This window comes from Accipiter gentilis, chromosome 17 (genome assembly GCF_929443795.1).
Source record: "Accipiter gentilis chromosome 17, bAccGen1.1, whole genome shotgun sequence".
In the NCBI taxonomy this organism is placed as follows: Eukaryota; Metazoa; Chordata; class Aves; order Accipitriformes; family Accipitridae; genus Astur; species Astur gentilis.
This window is the reverse complement of record NC_064896.1, coordinates 21583686-21601027: the sequence shown is the minus strand read 5'-3', so window position 1 is coordinate 21601027 and position 17342 is coordinate 21583686. Positions and strand designations below refer to the sequence as shown.

At 39.2% G+C, this 17342-nt stretch overlaps 1 protein-coding gene across 1 annotated transcript; it reads left to right on the top strand.

The window, feature by feature from the left end:
* Positions 1 to 909: 909 nt before the first annotated feature.
* EIF3M (eukaryotic translation initiation factor 3 subunit M) lies at positions 910 to 17300 on the top strand. Its single transcript, XM_049820037.1, has 11 exons — positions 910 to 1005; positions 2487 to 2619; positions 4043 to 4181; positions 4575 to 4698; positions 5249 to 5343; positions 10657 to 10740; positions 12098 to 12197; positions 12634 to 12715; positions 15877 to 16020; positions 16550 to 16610; positions 17033 to 17300. The coding sequence occupies exons 1-11, from the start codon at positions 964 to 966 to the stop codon at positions 17151 to 17153; spliced, it is 1125 nt and encodes a 374-aa protein (XP_049675994.1). The 5' UTR covers positions 910 to 963; the 3' UTR covers positions 17154 to 17300.
* Positions 17301 to 17342: the final 42 nt, after the last annotated feature.

The window sequence follows — 17342 nt, the reverse complement described above, 5'->3', positions numbered from 1 at the left end:
CTCGGCTTTCATTTTAGCCTTTGAAACATCGGGAAAGCCAAGCTATGTTCCTGTTGGTCTGCCAGAGCTGTTGAATAGGAAATTTCTTACCGCTTCAGCTGAAAAATCGTGCAATATGTCGGTAACACCGAGTCGTGGTTTGTTACTTTCAGCTGGAGTACGAGCTAAGGTGTTAAAACAAACTAAGCAGCGGGTTACTAGCCATCTGGTTAGGAGCTTTTGTCCTTTCTCTGGCCACGTTTCACTCCCGACATACCTACATTAGGTCTGCTATTTAAACTCTTCCAGGAGAAAGGACTAGGCAAGAACTTACACTTTTGGGGGTCGGGGGTGGTGGTGGTGGTGTAGGAAACACTCCTTTTAGACGGAAAGAGAGAAAAAAATGATCTTTCTTTCCACACGGTAGCAGTCCCGCCGACACCGACGGCATACAGGCACCAGCGCACCTGGGAGTACCTGACTAAGGGCGGCCAGCTACTCCCATCTCCCTCGCAGGGACGAGCGCTGAGGCGAACCCGCCCGGCGGCAGCCGGCACGGCCCGCTGCCGCCCGCCAGACCCGTGAGGTGGAATCCGGGTCCGGGCTGCCCTTAAGTCGCCCGGCCGCGGCGAGGGCACCTCCGCCCCGCGGCAGAACTCCGCCGGCGAGGGCCCGAGGGGAACCGCTCAGGGGACCGGGGCGACAGCGGGCCAGGCGTGAGGCTGGAGGGGACCCGCGCCCGTCCTGAGGGGCCGCGGCCGGAGCCGCCGCTCGCCGTTGACGGCTCGCGCCTCGCCTCCCCTCACCGCCAGCGGCGCGCGGCGGGCAGGGCAGGGCGGAGCGCCAGCCCCCGCCCCGCCCCGCCCCGCCCCGCCCCCCCCAGCAGCGGGGAAGCGGAAGCGGGCGGTGCGCGGCACCGGAAGCCGCTCTGCCTTTCCGGTGCGGGCGGCGTGCTCGGTCCGGCCAGCGGCAACCTCCGCCGCCATGAGCGTCCCGGCTTTTATCGACATCACGGAGGAGGATCAGGTCAGCGGCCGGGGCTCGGCAGGGGAAGCGGGTCCCGGGGGTGTCGGCGGCAGAGCGAGGGGGCCGGGCCCCGGCCCTCGGGGGTCGATCCCGCCGTGGGGAAGCAGGGCCGGGCCGGGCCGGGCTGCGGCGGCCTGCGGGGCGGGGGGCCCCGTCCCGTCCCATCCCGTCCCGTCCCGTCCCGTTGCTGTCAGTCAGTCAGTCAGTCAGGCCGGTCGTCTTGACGGGGAGCGCGTCCCTGTCCTGGCCAAAGCCGCTGCTCGCCGCGGAGCCCGCGTAGCTCGCCCTCAACTCCTGTGGGCTGTGTCCTGGAGAGATGTGACAGGAAAAGCGGCCGGAGAGATAAGTCTGTGGTCGCAGATTCCTCTTCAAAGCTCTTCACCTCCCTAGTGCTTTGTTTTCATTTTCCTTCTGCAGTGGGTTGCTTTTTTTTTAGCAGAGGAAAACCCATTCAGATACGGGCTGGAGCGTTGCGTACGCATCTTGGTTTTGCAGGGTTCTCGATACTGCGGGCATGGGAACTGTGAGTTTTGTCTTTGAGCTACTTCTTTGTTTTGTCTTTGAATTCTAGGGTTTCCCGGTGTCTTTTAAGTGGTGTGTATATGCACAGTTGGAAATCTACAAGAAATGCATATACAACTACTGGCCTTCAGTCCAGTTTTTGCTTGCCATAATGTCTAGTAAATCCCCATCGAGTAGTTAGTCTGAAACATCTTCAGTACAGTAAGGGGTCCGAGATCATTTAGCTCTGTCTGATGGTACCATAATGATTTGACGTAAATGACGCCTGGTGTCCCAGTAGCATCCCAGTTAGAGTTCCTCTGTGCCCAAAGTTGTATGTCCTCATGCAGATTGTTTCTGAAGGGTTATGGTTGTGCTGCTGAAACTGTGGAGTGTGACGTTAATGAATAGGCTTGTCGCTGGGGGAAAGATATTTTCTTAGTGTAAGCTTAAATGCTAATAAGGTAAGGCAGGTGATAGCATTATGTTGGGAACTGTCTTTAACTTGTGTGAGGACTGTAAGTTCTGTCTCCTCTAAAGTGGTTTTGTTTATACCCTTTTTCTTTTCTAGTGAAGAAGCAACTAAATGGTTTTATTGTTTTGCCTGAAGTTTTCAAAGGGAGTAAAAGATAAAAATTCCTAAGAAAGCATCTTTGTCACAAAAACTTACTAGGCCTGCTTTCCTCTAACCTGTTCCAAGTGACATGTTCATACTATGAGAAAGTTCAACAGTTGTGTGATCTATTCAGTTCCTGGCAAACCAGCCACAGCATGTGCAGCATCTTAGGCTGAGTCGGTATTTGGGTTGTACGTTGAAGTGGAGGAGTGTTGTAGGATACAGGGTGGTAGGGAGAAGTGAGAGGAAGCGCGAGCGAGCAGTGGGAGCAGAGGAGTGGTTGCAGAACAAAATTATGTAAGAAATTTAATTACTTTGACTTTGCTGTTTTATTTTGTGAATGTTGTCTTTTTTGTTGTTAAAGGCTGCAGAACTTCGAGCTTACCTGAAATCGAAAGGAGCAGAAATCTCTGAAGAAAACGCTGAAGGTGGACTTCATGTGGACTTGGCACAGATTATTGAAGTTTGTGACGTGTGCCTGAAAGAGGATGACAAAGGTTTGCATCTTTAAGTCTTGTTGCTTTTGCTAAACATATCGTCATCACTGCTTTCAAACAATAACAGCTGGCAGAATTTAGAGGTATGTTGCATGGCTTGCATGTTAACACATGCATCTTTATAAAACTGGAAGTGCTTATTTCCATCATTGCCCTGTAAAATTTGCATGTACTCTACCCCTCCCTTCTCCAAACATCCAGCACCCTTTGAAGAAGTCAGAAATTGAGCTAGACTGCACTTGTTATGAAAACATAGTAAATTGTATGTAAAATAGGTTTTCAATCTGAAAAAAAAAAGTATGATAAAAATAAGACTTATTGTCAGTTACTGGCTGTGATGGCGCAGATCAAGAAAAAGAAAAGTGACAACAAAAAGTAGGACTAGACATCTGTAAGTAGGAAGTTTTAAGGCCTAAACATTATTTGACTATTATTGTCTGAAAACACTAGGATTTTCAGTAGTCAGTAACTCTTTTCGAGTTACGGCTGTAGATCCTTAGAAAGTGCACTAATATGTTTTAATGACACTGATAATGCTGCCATAGCCTTAAATGATCTTTCTGTGCCTGTTGTGCTCTGTACTAATATACAAATTCCATTTAGAACTCTTACATGTAAAAAATCAATTGCTAATATGAATAGTATATGTTGTTTGAAAGAATGCGTGGTTCATCTAAGAAAGAGTACTTAAGATTATTTCATGTTGCCTTTTACTGTAGGCAAATGAGTATGAAATCCTGGAGAAGCTTATTGCTCTGCTGTTTGATGTTCAGATGTCATTTCGGGGAATAAATAGTATTTTCCATATGTAATGAATTTTGTTCTTGCCCTTTGCCTAACTGGTATTTGGGGAGACTGCGAAAAGAAAACAAAACCTGTCTGATCCTGTTTGGAAAGGATGGAACACCATGCTTAAAACAGGAGCTGGGGAAGCTTTTGAATAGGCTTTGTTCTTGCGGGTATTTTCCCTGTGGTCTGGATATCCCTTGTGCTCCTGGTGAAATGTTTTACTGTACTTGAGCACTTAGTGTTAGTATTCTCACTATAGAACCTTGGAGAGGTTTTCTGGATGTGCAGGAGGAAGCCACGGGGTTTTTTAAGACCAAAACCTGAAGTTCCTCTGACTTTCCTTATGTGTCAACAGAGAATTCAGAGCAAGCATGATATCAAATCCCAAATTCTGTTTTGACCTTAGAGTGGTAATTCTTGCTTTACATGGGATGTGTTGGTGAAAGACCACACGAGCCAAATCTCTGGTACATTCTGATGAATATCCAGATTGGTTACCTTGGCATTTTCTCTCTTTCACAGTTCTTGCTGGTGCTAAATAATCATTCATAGCAGAAGTAACCCTCCAGCATGAAATAGCTAGTGATGATTGCTGCTTGCAGTTTTAAACAGCTGCATGTTTTGTTTTGTGCAGATGTTGAGAGTGTGATGAACAGTGTAGTCTCTTTGCTTCTTATCCTGGAACCTGACAAACAAGAAGCACTGATTGAAAGCCTGTGTGAGAAGTTAGTAAAATTTCGGGAAGGAGAGCGCCCATCTCTTAGGCTGCAGCTGTAAGTATTGTACTGAGGAAAGTGAGACAGTGGTACCTTGCAAAGTCATTATCTTGTATGTCTTTAAATCCAAGTGTGGGGTGTCTGTCAAGATATGTCTCTCTGATGCAGGAAGCAGTCTTTTTTTTACCTCCTTTTTCCCTGTCATAAAATAGAAGTACCAATATACTTTCTTTGCTTGGGTATTACAAAATTAAATTTAAAATGCATAGTTTTCAGCTCCTCTGCTGAAAATGGTTACAAAACTGGAAGCTGTTAAAATCCATCACGGACATAAGGTGCCACCGGGTGCTTTGGGTGTACTAGTGCACATCTTAATAGAGACATTTATATGCACTCCAGTAATGTTTTTTGAAACCTCTTCAACTCAGTTGTTTGTTGTTTGTGGTTTAGACTGAGCAATCTCTTCCATGGTATGGATAAGAACACTCCTGTGAGATACACAGTGTACTGCAGCCTTCTTAAAGTGGCCTCGTCATGTGGTGCCATCCAGTACATTCCCACTGAACTAGATCAGGTAATTAATGTGGTGCTTCAAGTTATGGCCTTTGTATTAACTGTGTTGCATCTCACTAAATACTAGTCAGAGTTGATACAGAATGTCTCTGTTATAAATTGCTAGAGCCTAGTGAAATAAGAAATGCAGAATACAGAATTTCTTATCTTTTAAAGGTCTGTCCACTGAATCTAAATCAAGTTGCCATTTATTTTCCGTTTCTGATGCTGGACGTAGTTAGATGTGTCAGTTTCATTCCTGTGATAGTAATGAAAGTGAGAAGCTTTGATCAGTAGTGAGGCATCAAGTTCTTGTCACTTGCTCTGGAATCAAGAGTGCATTAGAATCACTCATCCTTATTTAGGAAGTAACATGGAGAGCACAGACTTTTGGCTTCTCATGGGAAAACTTCCAGGTTCTGCATGGGGAGCCTGAGAGTCAGAGGACCCAAAGGAGAAATCTCTGTGCAAGACCTTTTCAATCCTTTTCTGCTTGAGAGAAAATGAGAAGTATTTTCAGTTTTATTTTAGTCTTTTCCCCAACGCTTCTTTTTCACTTGTTTTCTACCTAGGTTCGAAAATGGATTTCTGACTGGAATCTCGGCACAGAGAAAAAGCATACTCTTCTGAGACTGCTGTACGATGTCCTGGTAGACTGCAAGAAAAGGTATAAAAGACAAGTAATAGATACTAGATAACTGTATTTTAAGTTGATGTGTTGTAAGTGATCTGTAGGGAAAGTATTTCTCGCAACACTTTTAAAATTAATCTGTACTGATAATTCAGTCCAAATATAGCTGGGTGTTTTTATGTTTTTAAGCACTCTTATGTTAAACCAGTGTTTCCAAGAATATTAAAGTTAGTAGTGAATTAGCTGCAAATCACAGACTCCCAAAATAAAACTATTGCTTTCTATAAGTATTAATCTTTGAGCATTGTAGCATTATGCCAAGTTTATTATTTAATTACACTTTTGACATTTTAGTGCATGGTAGTGCTATCTCTTACTTAATGATGTTGGGAGGCTTATCAATCACAGTTAACAGAATCAGTCTTTTTATGTAAACATTACCTTTAGGACAGAGCTTTCCACTAGTCATGGAAATTAATGTCCACAGAATACCTGCTTGGCCACTTTAAATTATTATCCTGGATCATAAGAAGCATCTTTGATCTAACAAACTTGGCAGACCAGTATCTTCTGGCATGTAAAGTAATCCTGTGTGTATCGAGTCTGTAAATTAATGTAAGTCTTAACTGAGAGCTGTCATCAGTTTATCTTCCAGATGTGATACGATGTATTGACTGCATTGGCCAGGGCTATAGAGATGGGCTGGTATCCAGAAGTAGTTTCAGCATGTAGTTCCACAACAGTTTCAGCCAGTCTCAACTGTCCCTGCTGTAGTTTGGGATGTGTGTGGAAGGTGTGTGTGTTGCTTCCCCGCACCTTTCCCTTTCACTTTGTTTTCTGAGTTAGTTTTCTAAGTTGGGGTTTTTTTTTATTTTCATAGTGAGGCAGCATCAGGACCTCTACACTGGTGACTTATACTGGTAGCAGAACTGCACTTGCGTTTTCTACATTTGCATAACCTTGTACTGCTGCAGAAGGAAGCAATTCTTTCCTGTACCCCCCATTCCTGTTCTGTCCCCTCCAGCTACCAGCACCTGTGTGTGTTTGTGCATTTGTGCAACTGCAGGGTGGATTGGACTGGGGAGGTGACCTTGCCAGGGTTTAAAAAAGGCAAGTGTGGAGCTGTTATAGGAGGAGGAGAGTTTCTTCTGGCAGGAGAGTTAGCTTATTCTGGCCTGGAAATGCTGTGTCAACATAGCAGGATCATTTTTAACTAACCTCAACTTAGGGATGATTAATCCTTATGGAGTAGTTACACTGTGAGCTGCATCATTATTGGGAATTCCTATTCCTGTTACTAACAGTAAAATGCTTTTGCGTTGATAGTACTGTATGACAGATTTGAGATGGTCAAAATAATTTCAGAAATGTTAATCGGAGATCTTACACATTGCTTAGTGCTTACTTTGTTTCAGAAGTATTACACTGATACTCTGCAATGCCCCTACTCTTTTAAACACTTCTCATCCTATTGATTTACTGAGAGGTTTTAACTAGCTTAATTCCCATATTATTTTTAGCTAGTCTTGTTATCAAATCTGTGGATTAAACTTCTAATTTTTGTTTCCAGTGCTACCAGTAACCTTAGTACCAAATGTTTTTTTGCTTACTAATAATAGGTAACATTTGCAAGTTAGGCATTAAAAACTTTCACAAACCCTGTAAAGTATTACTCCTGCACTCATTGTCCTTACCATCTGTTGCAGCAAGCTTTGCAGTGAATGGAGCAAATTTTCAGAGCACTTGCACTTCTCTCCAGAAAAGAAAACAAGACTTGACCTTAGCACCTTTGACCTGGTTCACTCTCCTGGATCAGTGGGCAGTATTTGCGATAGTATGGGAAACTCACAGCGACATTCCAGCTTTAGCACTCAGGAATGTTGCTCTGTCTAGCAGTATGGGAAGTAGGAACTGAAAATTAAGTAATAAAAATAATACCTCAGTTACGGTGTTGATTTGTAATCAAGGGAAAAGAATAATTGTTGAAAAAAATTGAGTTTAATTTTTTTGTTTTGGTTTGTTTTATGTTTTAACTTCACTCAGTGTGGCAGAAGAGATGGTTTTCCATAGCTAATAGACTTTTCCCAAATGGATAAGTTAGTAGTGAACAGATTGGTAGCTCATGAGAAATAGATCATGTAGATGTTATGTGTGGTGTTCCTTTTCCCGCAGTGATAAGTGAAAACTTGTTCTATCAAATCTTCTCCAGTCACTTTCTGGTTGAAGTTTCTTCTTTCTGATGATCAAAATCATCTTGATCTCTTCGAAGAGGGATTTTTATCTTTCCCATGATCAACTGAAGAAAAATTGGTGGTGGTGGCTGGAAAACAGATGGCTGGTGTGGCTTGTTTCTGAGATCTGTATTTCGTAGCTGAACTTTGCAAGAGATTAGTTACTTTCTCTGCTGCTTATGCTCCGTGCCATAAGGGTTCTGCAGTAGAGTTTTGTGCCTCAGCTGCTTTAGTCTTCAGCATTTTCCTAGCTGTGTTAGTATGAAACTGCAAGGTAACGCAACCTGTTTTCTTTTCCAGTTATAGATGGGAGTTTTACAGGCATGCATGGCTTGCATGTAGCCAGAGAGTTGAGTTCTGCTGTGGGGCCCTCCCAGGCACCAGCCTGATGCAGTTTACAGCTGGTCTCTGCTATTGACCTGGCAGGATTCAGTGTGGGATTAGTCCTGCCCAAGTTTACATTCAAACAGGTCTGGCAAGTCTGGTTATTCATACCTGTAGCAAAAAGCTCAGCATGTCAGGCATCTGCAAAATAATTGTTTCATTTAATTTTAATTCCATTTAATATCATGTAATGTAGAGGGACTCGATTCCAACATCTGAATACTCTGTATTTTTTTTCTTCCTTTTATCTACCATCACTCTTCAGTTCTCACTGGCTTTTTGTCAAGTTACGCATCTAGACTGGCAAGTGGAGCCAAGAGTACTTGGGCAAGCTGTCTTGCTAGAAAAAATGTTCACATTTGCATCTTAGGTGAGATATACATGTAGCAATGAGCTCTGGTAAAATAGTGATCTGTATTACTGTTTTAAACATTCTTATTTATGGTAGTAATCTGACGCTGAATAGAGTGAATAAGATTAAAAGGCCTGCCATATTTGCTGAGGCTTACAAGAATTTAGCACAGAAATTTTGAGAGTATTTGTCTTGTAGCATTCTGATGTTTCCTAGAAATACAAGTGAAAGATTCCACTCCTTCCCCACTTAAAAAGAAAAAAAAAAAAAAAAAAAAAGTGGGGGATTGCAAATACTATTTGAAATTAGTTAAATGCATAGTTTTCAATTTTTGCTCCTCAGGGAAGGGGGAGGAGAGGAAAAGTTCCAGAAATCTGTACCACAGTGCTGAAGTGTATAAGATCAGCTACTGAAAGCTTATATTAAATAAGGAGTCTTGTATTATTAGGTTGAATAGCACATCAGCTGAGCCTCTTTCTTTGAATGTCTACATGGTATCAGTCTGTATTAAACTGGTTCTTTGTTTTCACTAGAACATCTAGTGTTGATAAGATTTCACCAGTGCAAAAATCATAGTCTGTCATAGACTGATTTACATGCAAATGGTTCTGTCATATATAAAGCTGTCTAAATTAATTTTATTTCACTGATACAGAGCTATCAGTTCCTCTACACACCAATATCAGTTGCCATGAGAAAACATAAGCTGACCTTTTTAATGCTGGGTCTTAAAACAAATGTTTCATTCAAGTTTACATCCCTGAAGACAGTTCTGGAATAATGGCTGGGACCTATAGAAAATTCCCCTGCCTTGGGCACAAACTGTCTTCACTCAGTATACATGCAGATGATAAATGGTATTCCTTGTTTCCCACAATGTCTTAATATTTGTGCTGCATATCCGTGAGATCTGGTAAATTCTCTATGAGCATGAAACCTCACTCTCTAAAAAAGTTGTCAAATAGTATTGTATTGTGAGATTTAAAATAAATACCCATATAAAGATAGTGTAATTGTACTAGAAAGCCAATTCAGACCTGTGCTGCTATATGGGTTAAACCTGTATCACAGCACAGTATGTACTGGGAGTGTTGTGTTGGTTTGTTGCTTCCCTGTGCAATTTATGCCATTAACTTAAGTAATTAAAGTGAATTGAAACTTTATTCTTGCAGGGTTTTTTCTTTTAAGGAAAGTTTTGTAGGCCTGTTAGACCACGTGGGGAAATGTGTTGTGTCTGAAGAGCTTAGCTTTACACTGTAGCTCACTGTACTCTGGAGAGCAGCATCGAGCCTTCCTCCTGTCCACTGGGGAAGTACCTCTTAGTAGAGTAGTTGCCAGTCTGTGTATGTGCATGGGAGACTTCTGCAAAGCACCTGCGCACATCACTGAGTTTTGGTTGTGCTTTCACTGTTGAGTTTGGGTCGTATCTACATCCACACCCTATCTTGTCAAAGGAAGTAGTAAGATGGCATCAGCAAAATCTATTCTCTGTATAGAAGGACTGTCACAGCCTTCTATTTTGACACTTAACAAGAATTCCAGGAGAAATAGGAAATAGTTTTTTGTGTGTATACACACAGCATATTCAATGTGTATATTTTTTTGCTGAAAATTTTGTAAAAAGCATCAGCAGTTGCTGGCCTCGCTAGTGGTAAGAACTGTTATGTGAACACAAATCAAAATCTGTTAAAATGACAGGGTAACGGTCTCGGAGCTGGTTTGCAGTAACTGATGAGCTGTTGTTTACAAAATAATCTGGGTAGACAAGGCTGTAGGTTTACTTAATTTTCTTAGAATTAATTGTTTTTCTAAAAGTTGCCTGTCAAAGCAATGTTGCAAGCTGCTTGCTTCACAGCAGCCTAAGCCAGTCTAATTGCTGGCTGCTTAACTTCGTCAGTAAAATGAGCAGCTCTCACTGAATACTTGAAGAGAGAATCTGTGAAAGAAGAAGAGGCAGCTTTTACACAGTCATTTTCCTGACCATAAATATTCTTTAAGATATGCCATTTTACATTTGAAATAAACTTTGCAGTGCTACTTATTCTGCAATGATTAAATCCAGATGTGCATAAGAGGAGCATTCTAGTGAACCATATAAAGCTGTTCCTAGCTCAGAAAGCTTTTTCCATAACCAGTAGGTAATTTATCAATTTAAGAGAATGAAATGAAGGGTGAAGATAAACATTTTGTAGAACAAGAATTGAAAGAATACATCTAGTTAATTTGTTCTCTCCAGTAGAATTAAAATGGATCGTCTACATCTTTTTCAAGTGTAATTTAATTTGACCTATAACATCATAATGGAATTACTTAAATATTTGAGTGTCTTGTTTGAACTATGTTTTTCAGCAATCCTGAGGTAACTTTATTTTTCTTCTGTAGTGACACTGCAGCAAAAGTAATGGTGGAACTACTGGGAAGTTACACAGAGGACAATGCTTCTCAGGCTAGAGTTGATGCTCACAGGTAATACTGACTTCCCGGTTTCCTTAAAAGTAGCTTTTTCTCAGTTGCTAAATTACATTGATCGTCTTACTATTAAGAGTATTGAATGGCCTGGCAGGCAAGGGCCCTGACACAGCCTCTTTTCTATAGCATGGCTGACTTGATCGAGAATTTATCTGTGCAATCTACAGTAGGTTTGGTTGTTTCTAGGCAGAGTCAGGTTTACTGCTTTGTGCGAGTGCACAGGTGTGTTTCTGGTCATTGCTGAGAGATCAGTCAGCCTTGGGTAAGGACTTTGTTTACATCAACTGTGCAATCAAACTTTGAATTGGCATCCTTTATTTCAGATTTTTTACTTACTGATTGTTTGATTCTCTAACTTTCTTTTCAAATAGCACTTTGTGTTGAAAAGAAATTCTTGCTCTCTTTTCTGTGAGCAAGTACTAAGGATGTGAACTGCACAGAAATAAACTTACTTGTTGGACAAGCTGGGAGTGAGTTGATTCTTAACAGTGTATTCTCCCCACTGGCCAAAATGAGTAAAAGCTTGTATTTAGACATTCTACCTATCATGATTCTTCTTAGGAATTAGATTTTTAATAAGTTGTGTAGTTCTGCCAGGTGTGTACAGCCAGTAGTTCTCAAGGGAGTTGTTTATACTTGAGCGTGGAGGAAAATCAAGATGACTTATTTTGAAAATTAAAGTGTCTGCATAAATGAAAACTTCATTGACCATCCTACAGCAATCTGAGGGTTTTTACATCTGAGAGAACAGGTCTGCCTAGGGTTTATCATATTGCTGCATCTATGCAGACCTTAGGTTCTTCTGGGTGTATGTTATATGGCAGCGTCACGGTCTAGGCCATCGGAACGAGTGTAGCACTGTCTTCTCGTGCCGCTGAAGAAAAGGTTTCACCTAGAGTTCTAGAAACACTTAGGTCTTTTTATAGTCTGGAGCTGCAACTGATGAATCATAGGCCTTGCAGTATTTGGTATTGGGGATTTTCTCTGTTTTGTGTCACGTATTCAAGTATAATTAATCTTCCTAAACAACTTTGTTCTGTGAAATTTTAGGAGAACAGCAAAAATACCTCTAGGAATGAAAGTGGGGCTGAAAATAAATGCAGAGATGGAAACAGTAGGGTGATCTGTAGTCTTACCACCTGGCAAATTTTGTTTGTGATGCTGGGCAAATTACTTAATGTTTTCTGTTCCTTATTTTTTCCGTCTGTAAAACGAAGATTAAAATTGGAATGTGACATGTCTTACATTTAGGAATAGTTGAAAACCCTTGGTTGTTTCCTAGCAAGCAAGGATTGAGTTGTACTTATAAAAATGTGTATTGCTGTAAAAATAAGCATTTTCCTTTTCTAATTAGATGTATTGTGCGAGCATTGAAGGATCCAAATACCTTTCTCTTTGATCATCTTCTTGCCTTAAAACCAGTCAAATTTTTGGAAGGAGAACTTATTCATGATGTAAGTAACTTTGTTTTTAGCAAGACGGTTTGATATCTGTGGATTGCCTTGTTTTTTTAGTGTCTTCAAATTTATTAGAATAGTTATCTATGTCAGTAATATTAAGCTGCAATGTACTATTTCTTTTAATGCTTTTAGAATTAAAAAATTAAAATACTAAATGTGAAATGTTTCCCTTTAGAAGTTTCAGAAACTTGGTTACAAATCCTGCCCTCACATGAGTTCTGTAACAAAACTGCCTTTCAAGTCTGAGAAAAGGAAATAAGCGCAGCACAGATTGCCCTCAGCTATTGACAGAAGACAGAATTTTAGCTCTTAACAGTTTATTTTTCTGTTCAGTACCAATAGTTCTCTCCCCCCTCCCCCCCTCCAGTCTACAGGGAGGGAAACATAGATAATATTTAAACTGTTCTTGTATTTCTTTTCCATCTTCTAGCTTTTGACAATTTTTGTGAGTGCTAAACTAGCATCCTATGTCAAGTTTTATCAGAACAACAAAGACTTCATTGACTCCCTTGGTAAGTTTTCAGATCATTACATTTCTGGCTATTTACATGGCTTAAGACATGGAAGCTGCAAAGTGCTTCAGTTTGATCCCATATATTGAAGCCAAGGAAATGTAATAGGAATTTTTAAGAATGGTTTAGAGTTTGTAGACTCTAACCTCTACTAGATCACAAATGGACCATCTAACTATGGTTTGTTCTACTAGGACAAGCTGTTTTATGTTTGGAAGTGAACTGTGCTTTTCCCCACTTCTTTTCTCTTGAGCCTTTTGGGAGGGGAGCTTTAATGCATTGATATCTAGGCTAGGCCAGAGATTACAACTTTATTAAGCCAGCAGCTTGTATAAATCCCTTACAATTTTTTTTTATGATTAATAACTTTATAACAGCAAATAATTCTCCTGAACAGTAAGATAAAACATGCAAATAGTGTGTGTGTGTGTGTCTGCATGTGCTGATGCATTAGACCTAGCAAGCCACAGTCTGTCCCAGTTAATTTGTTTCATCACATGAAGCAATGTGATGGAATGTTAATGTCAGCACCCTCTTTATTTACACACTGTGGAAAAAAGGAGTAGTAATTAACACTTTGACACTCCCCCGTTGATGTGTAATTGACTGTTTCAAAGGAGCACTGGTTCATAAGCTATTGCATGCATTAAAATTACGTTTTTTATATTCCAGCTTTTTAGGACAGGGGTCAGTGACAATGCAGAGATTGCTCAATGATGCAGATTTTTTTATTACTGCATTAAGGTTTTGACATATTGGTAATGAATAAATGTTTCCATAAAAATCAATTTTTATTTTTTTTATAACTTTGATTTTGAAATGACACTTGAATACTGGCTGAATGCATTTGAGGAAAGGCATAGTTTTGCTAAAACAGAGTTTAGTGCAGCCTTTCAACATATGCATTATTTTGCTTAATGGAGTGTGGTATAATTCTGAGAATAATTACCCTCAAAGGTTTAAAATGCTGGTACTTTGGGTATTAAAATGATGGAAATATCAATGTAATTTTTTGTGGATAAAATTAGCAGCAAGTTTGTGGTAGCTTGTAAATCTATATATAGGATAAGCATACCTTTTGTCATATGTATTTGAACATTAGTTGTGTAGACATCTTAGGCTTTTCTTTCATAGGGGAAAGTGCTCTTCATATTGTAATTATTTTTATGTATTGAAATAGTTTATCTGTTAGTTATTTGTCCACAGAAGTATTTGCTGTAAATACTTTTATGCTATCATTTGAATAAATTTATGGAAGATTAGTTAACACATATACGTAGTATCAATCGTATAATATACAATAGTCACAATTTCTTTGCCTCCCTGTATCTGTGTTTACCTCTGTGAACATACAGTGTGTGCCTTTTCAATATATCTAGGATTCACATAATCTTAGCAAAATCCTTAAATGTGTTTCGAAAGACAGCCTTCAAGTTATCTTGATTTCTCACCTGCTTCACGGTGTACTTGGAAAATTCTGAATGTCTTTGAGCAGCGGACAAGGTAGAGATTCTGAGGCAGTGCAGACTGGAATGTTAGGAACCTGGTCTGAGCATTTCACCCATGCATTTGAAAAACAAGGGGAGTTTGGTGCAGAAAACAATACTATTATTAGATGAGGCATTAAAAATTCTTCAGAACACCTGCGATCTGTTCCCAAAAATAAATAGATTTTTAACTATGCTTTAAAGTGTTTTTTTTTGGTGTTTGTTTTCTTTTTTTAGTAACTTGCCAAGATATTGTGCTTTAAAATAAAGGATATTAATAATAGGATTTCAGTGACAGTAGAGCATCAGCTTTAGTTCTAACCCTTCCTGGATAAGGACCAATTAAAACTAATCTATGAAAGCTGTGCAGTGAAGGCTCCTACAGGTGGCATCAGTTTGTTACAATTTGTTGTTTTATTAATGCTGACAACTTAGGCCAGCAGTAGCATTATCTGTGTCAACTGAATCGCCCTAACATGTCCACATTTAATCTGGTATTATCAGCAGTCTTTTTCAGAAAGTTAATCAGCATCTCATTTGCATTTGTTAATTAGGGTTAATGTGTGCTAATTGATTTTTTGATGCTTGTAGAGTTCCATTAAACCCAGTTAGGTATAGTTGCTGGTGTTCCTCATTCGTGTGAATTATGGTGATCACATTTTTGTTGAATCAGTGCCAAATAGGGAACCTGCATCATAATTATAGCTAATTAACACAACATGATGTGCTGCACTAATGTGCTTTCCTATTAGTGTATGGATGTTATAAATTCCAAACTTAAATATTTACTGAAGCAGTGTGACTGTTTATAATGTCATTCCAAAACAAAATGACTGACATTCATTTTAAAGAAGCTTCCACTGAATCTTAGTTGGTACCTCACACAACTCGGATTAAGAAATGCCTTGGTTCATCTGAATGTCTTAACTTTGTTGACCTAGCCTTTTTTTCAGGAAAATGATCTCTGATTTAGACATGCAAGCCCTTGGCTCGATTCCTCGTGTTGCCATTCATACGATCATGTAAAAGATCTAACCTAACTTTTAATATCTGTTCCCTCTCTTCTTCAAGAACACTTTTTTGCCACACTAGATGCTGTAAGCGTACATGTGACTCATGATGCTTTTTTTTCTGTGGTATAAACAGTTAATTCAGTGCCAAAACACGTTATTCTGGCATAAAAATGTTACGTTGCTAAACCATTACTGAGAGAGGTTTATTTTCAAGCAACTACATGAGAATGAGCGGTGAGGCTGTAAGAAGGTTTTGACATTACCAGTCATGTATTTTCCATTTGTTGTTGTATTGCTGTTCTTCCAGATGATGCAGCTGAAAAATTAATTTGCACCCTCACCACCTAAAATTCTGTTAAGATGATGTTTTCACTGTTTCAAAAAAATCTCTGTGCTTCACTTTCATAGATATTTATTACCTTTTACTGAGAACAGCTGAGTCTTGATGAATTCACAAGTAAACTAGCTATTTTAGCAAAACACAAGGAAGATGCAGGAATTAATGTTTTACCTCAAAAAAATGTTGATAAGAACAGGTGGAGTATTTTCTTGGTGTGAAATAAATTTTAAATTATTGGAAGTATATATAGTAAAAATAACATGAAAAAATTAATTAGTGAATTATAATTCATATCCATAAACTATTAACGCTTTTACACAGGCTTGTTGCATGAACACAATATGGCAAAAATGAGGCTACTTACTTTCATGGGAATGGCTGTAGAGAATAAAGAAATATCATTTGACACAATGCAACAAGAACTTCAGATTGGAGCTGATGATGTAGAAGCATTTGTTATTGATGGTAAGAACTGTTGTACCATACTTTACACAATGCTAATGTTAAATATTCAGAAAAATATCCATTTTTAATTTCTGTGTTTGTTACAAGCTCTAGCTGCAAAACTTCATGCTTAAAAGACGTGCCTAACTGTTGTCTTTTGAACAGTGTTTTTCTTTTCAGTGACAGCAACTGTATTTCAAGTAATTCTTCATAGAACTAATACGTTGTTTGCAGGTTTAATTTGTCATCTGGTTTTGTTTGCCGTCATTAAAACAGGATGTGTTTGTAGGGGAGAGAAGTTCATAAAAATTGTACAGGATATTGCTTTAATAGGTTGGCACCAAACAATAGGATTCAGGCATGACCTTCATCTTGTTACATCATTTTGCTTTTCTGCCTACTAGACTGTTAAAACCAACAGCAAAACAATATTAAGTGAACTGCTGTGTTTTTATGTTTTTACTGATCTAATTTTGAACATTTTTAATGCACTTTAATACCTTTGCACTATCTTGAAAATATTGCTCAAAACAGCATTACTTTTTTGCAGCTGTAAAGACAAAGATGGTATACTGCAAAATAGATCAGACACAGAGGAAAGTAGTTGTCAGGTAAGACTTAATTCTTCATAGCATTTTGCAGAACTTAGTGTGTTCTAATTATTTCACTTACATGTGTAGAATATTTTAACTAGAAGCAAGGTATTGTTCCTATCAGTTGCTGGTAGTTAAATAGTTGCTATTTATCATAATTTTATTAAAGCTCACACTGAATGTGATTAGCTTATTTAATGAAAGAGTCCTATTTTCCAGCACATTTCATTTAATGACCTGATAGTGACAAGAATACTAATGACTGTTGTTGCTTTAAATATTTGGGAAGGCTACAGAATTCTCTAACTGGTAAAGTGCAGCCCTTTATATAGAGAAAATAAAAATTTCCCTATTCACTTGTGAGACTAAAGTAATGCTATGAAAGAATTAATAGGTGAGCATGACATCTAGTAATCATCTTCTGATTTTTACTTCTCTAGTCACAGCACACATCGGACTTTTGGAAAGCAGCAATGGCAGCAATTGTATGACACTCTGAACACCTGGAAACAAAATTTGAATCAAGTGAAAAATAGTCTACTCAGTCTCTCAGACACCTAAAAAAATGTAACGTCACTATAGATGAAATTTATTCAAAACTTTGACAAGTTGTGAATGTTTCCAAAATGTATGCAATTGGTTTAAAGAAGCTAAATATTCCAAATTGCAACACACACAAAAAAGCAATAAAACTAACATGGGAAAATATCTTCTGTTGATTTTCTTACATAATTGGCAACAAAACCCAGC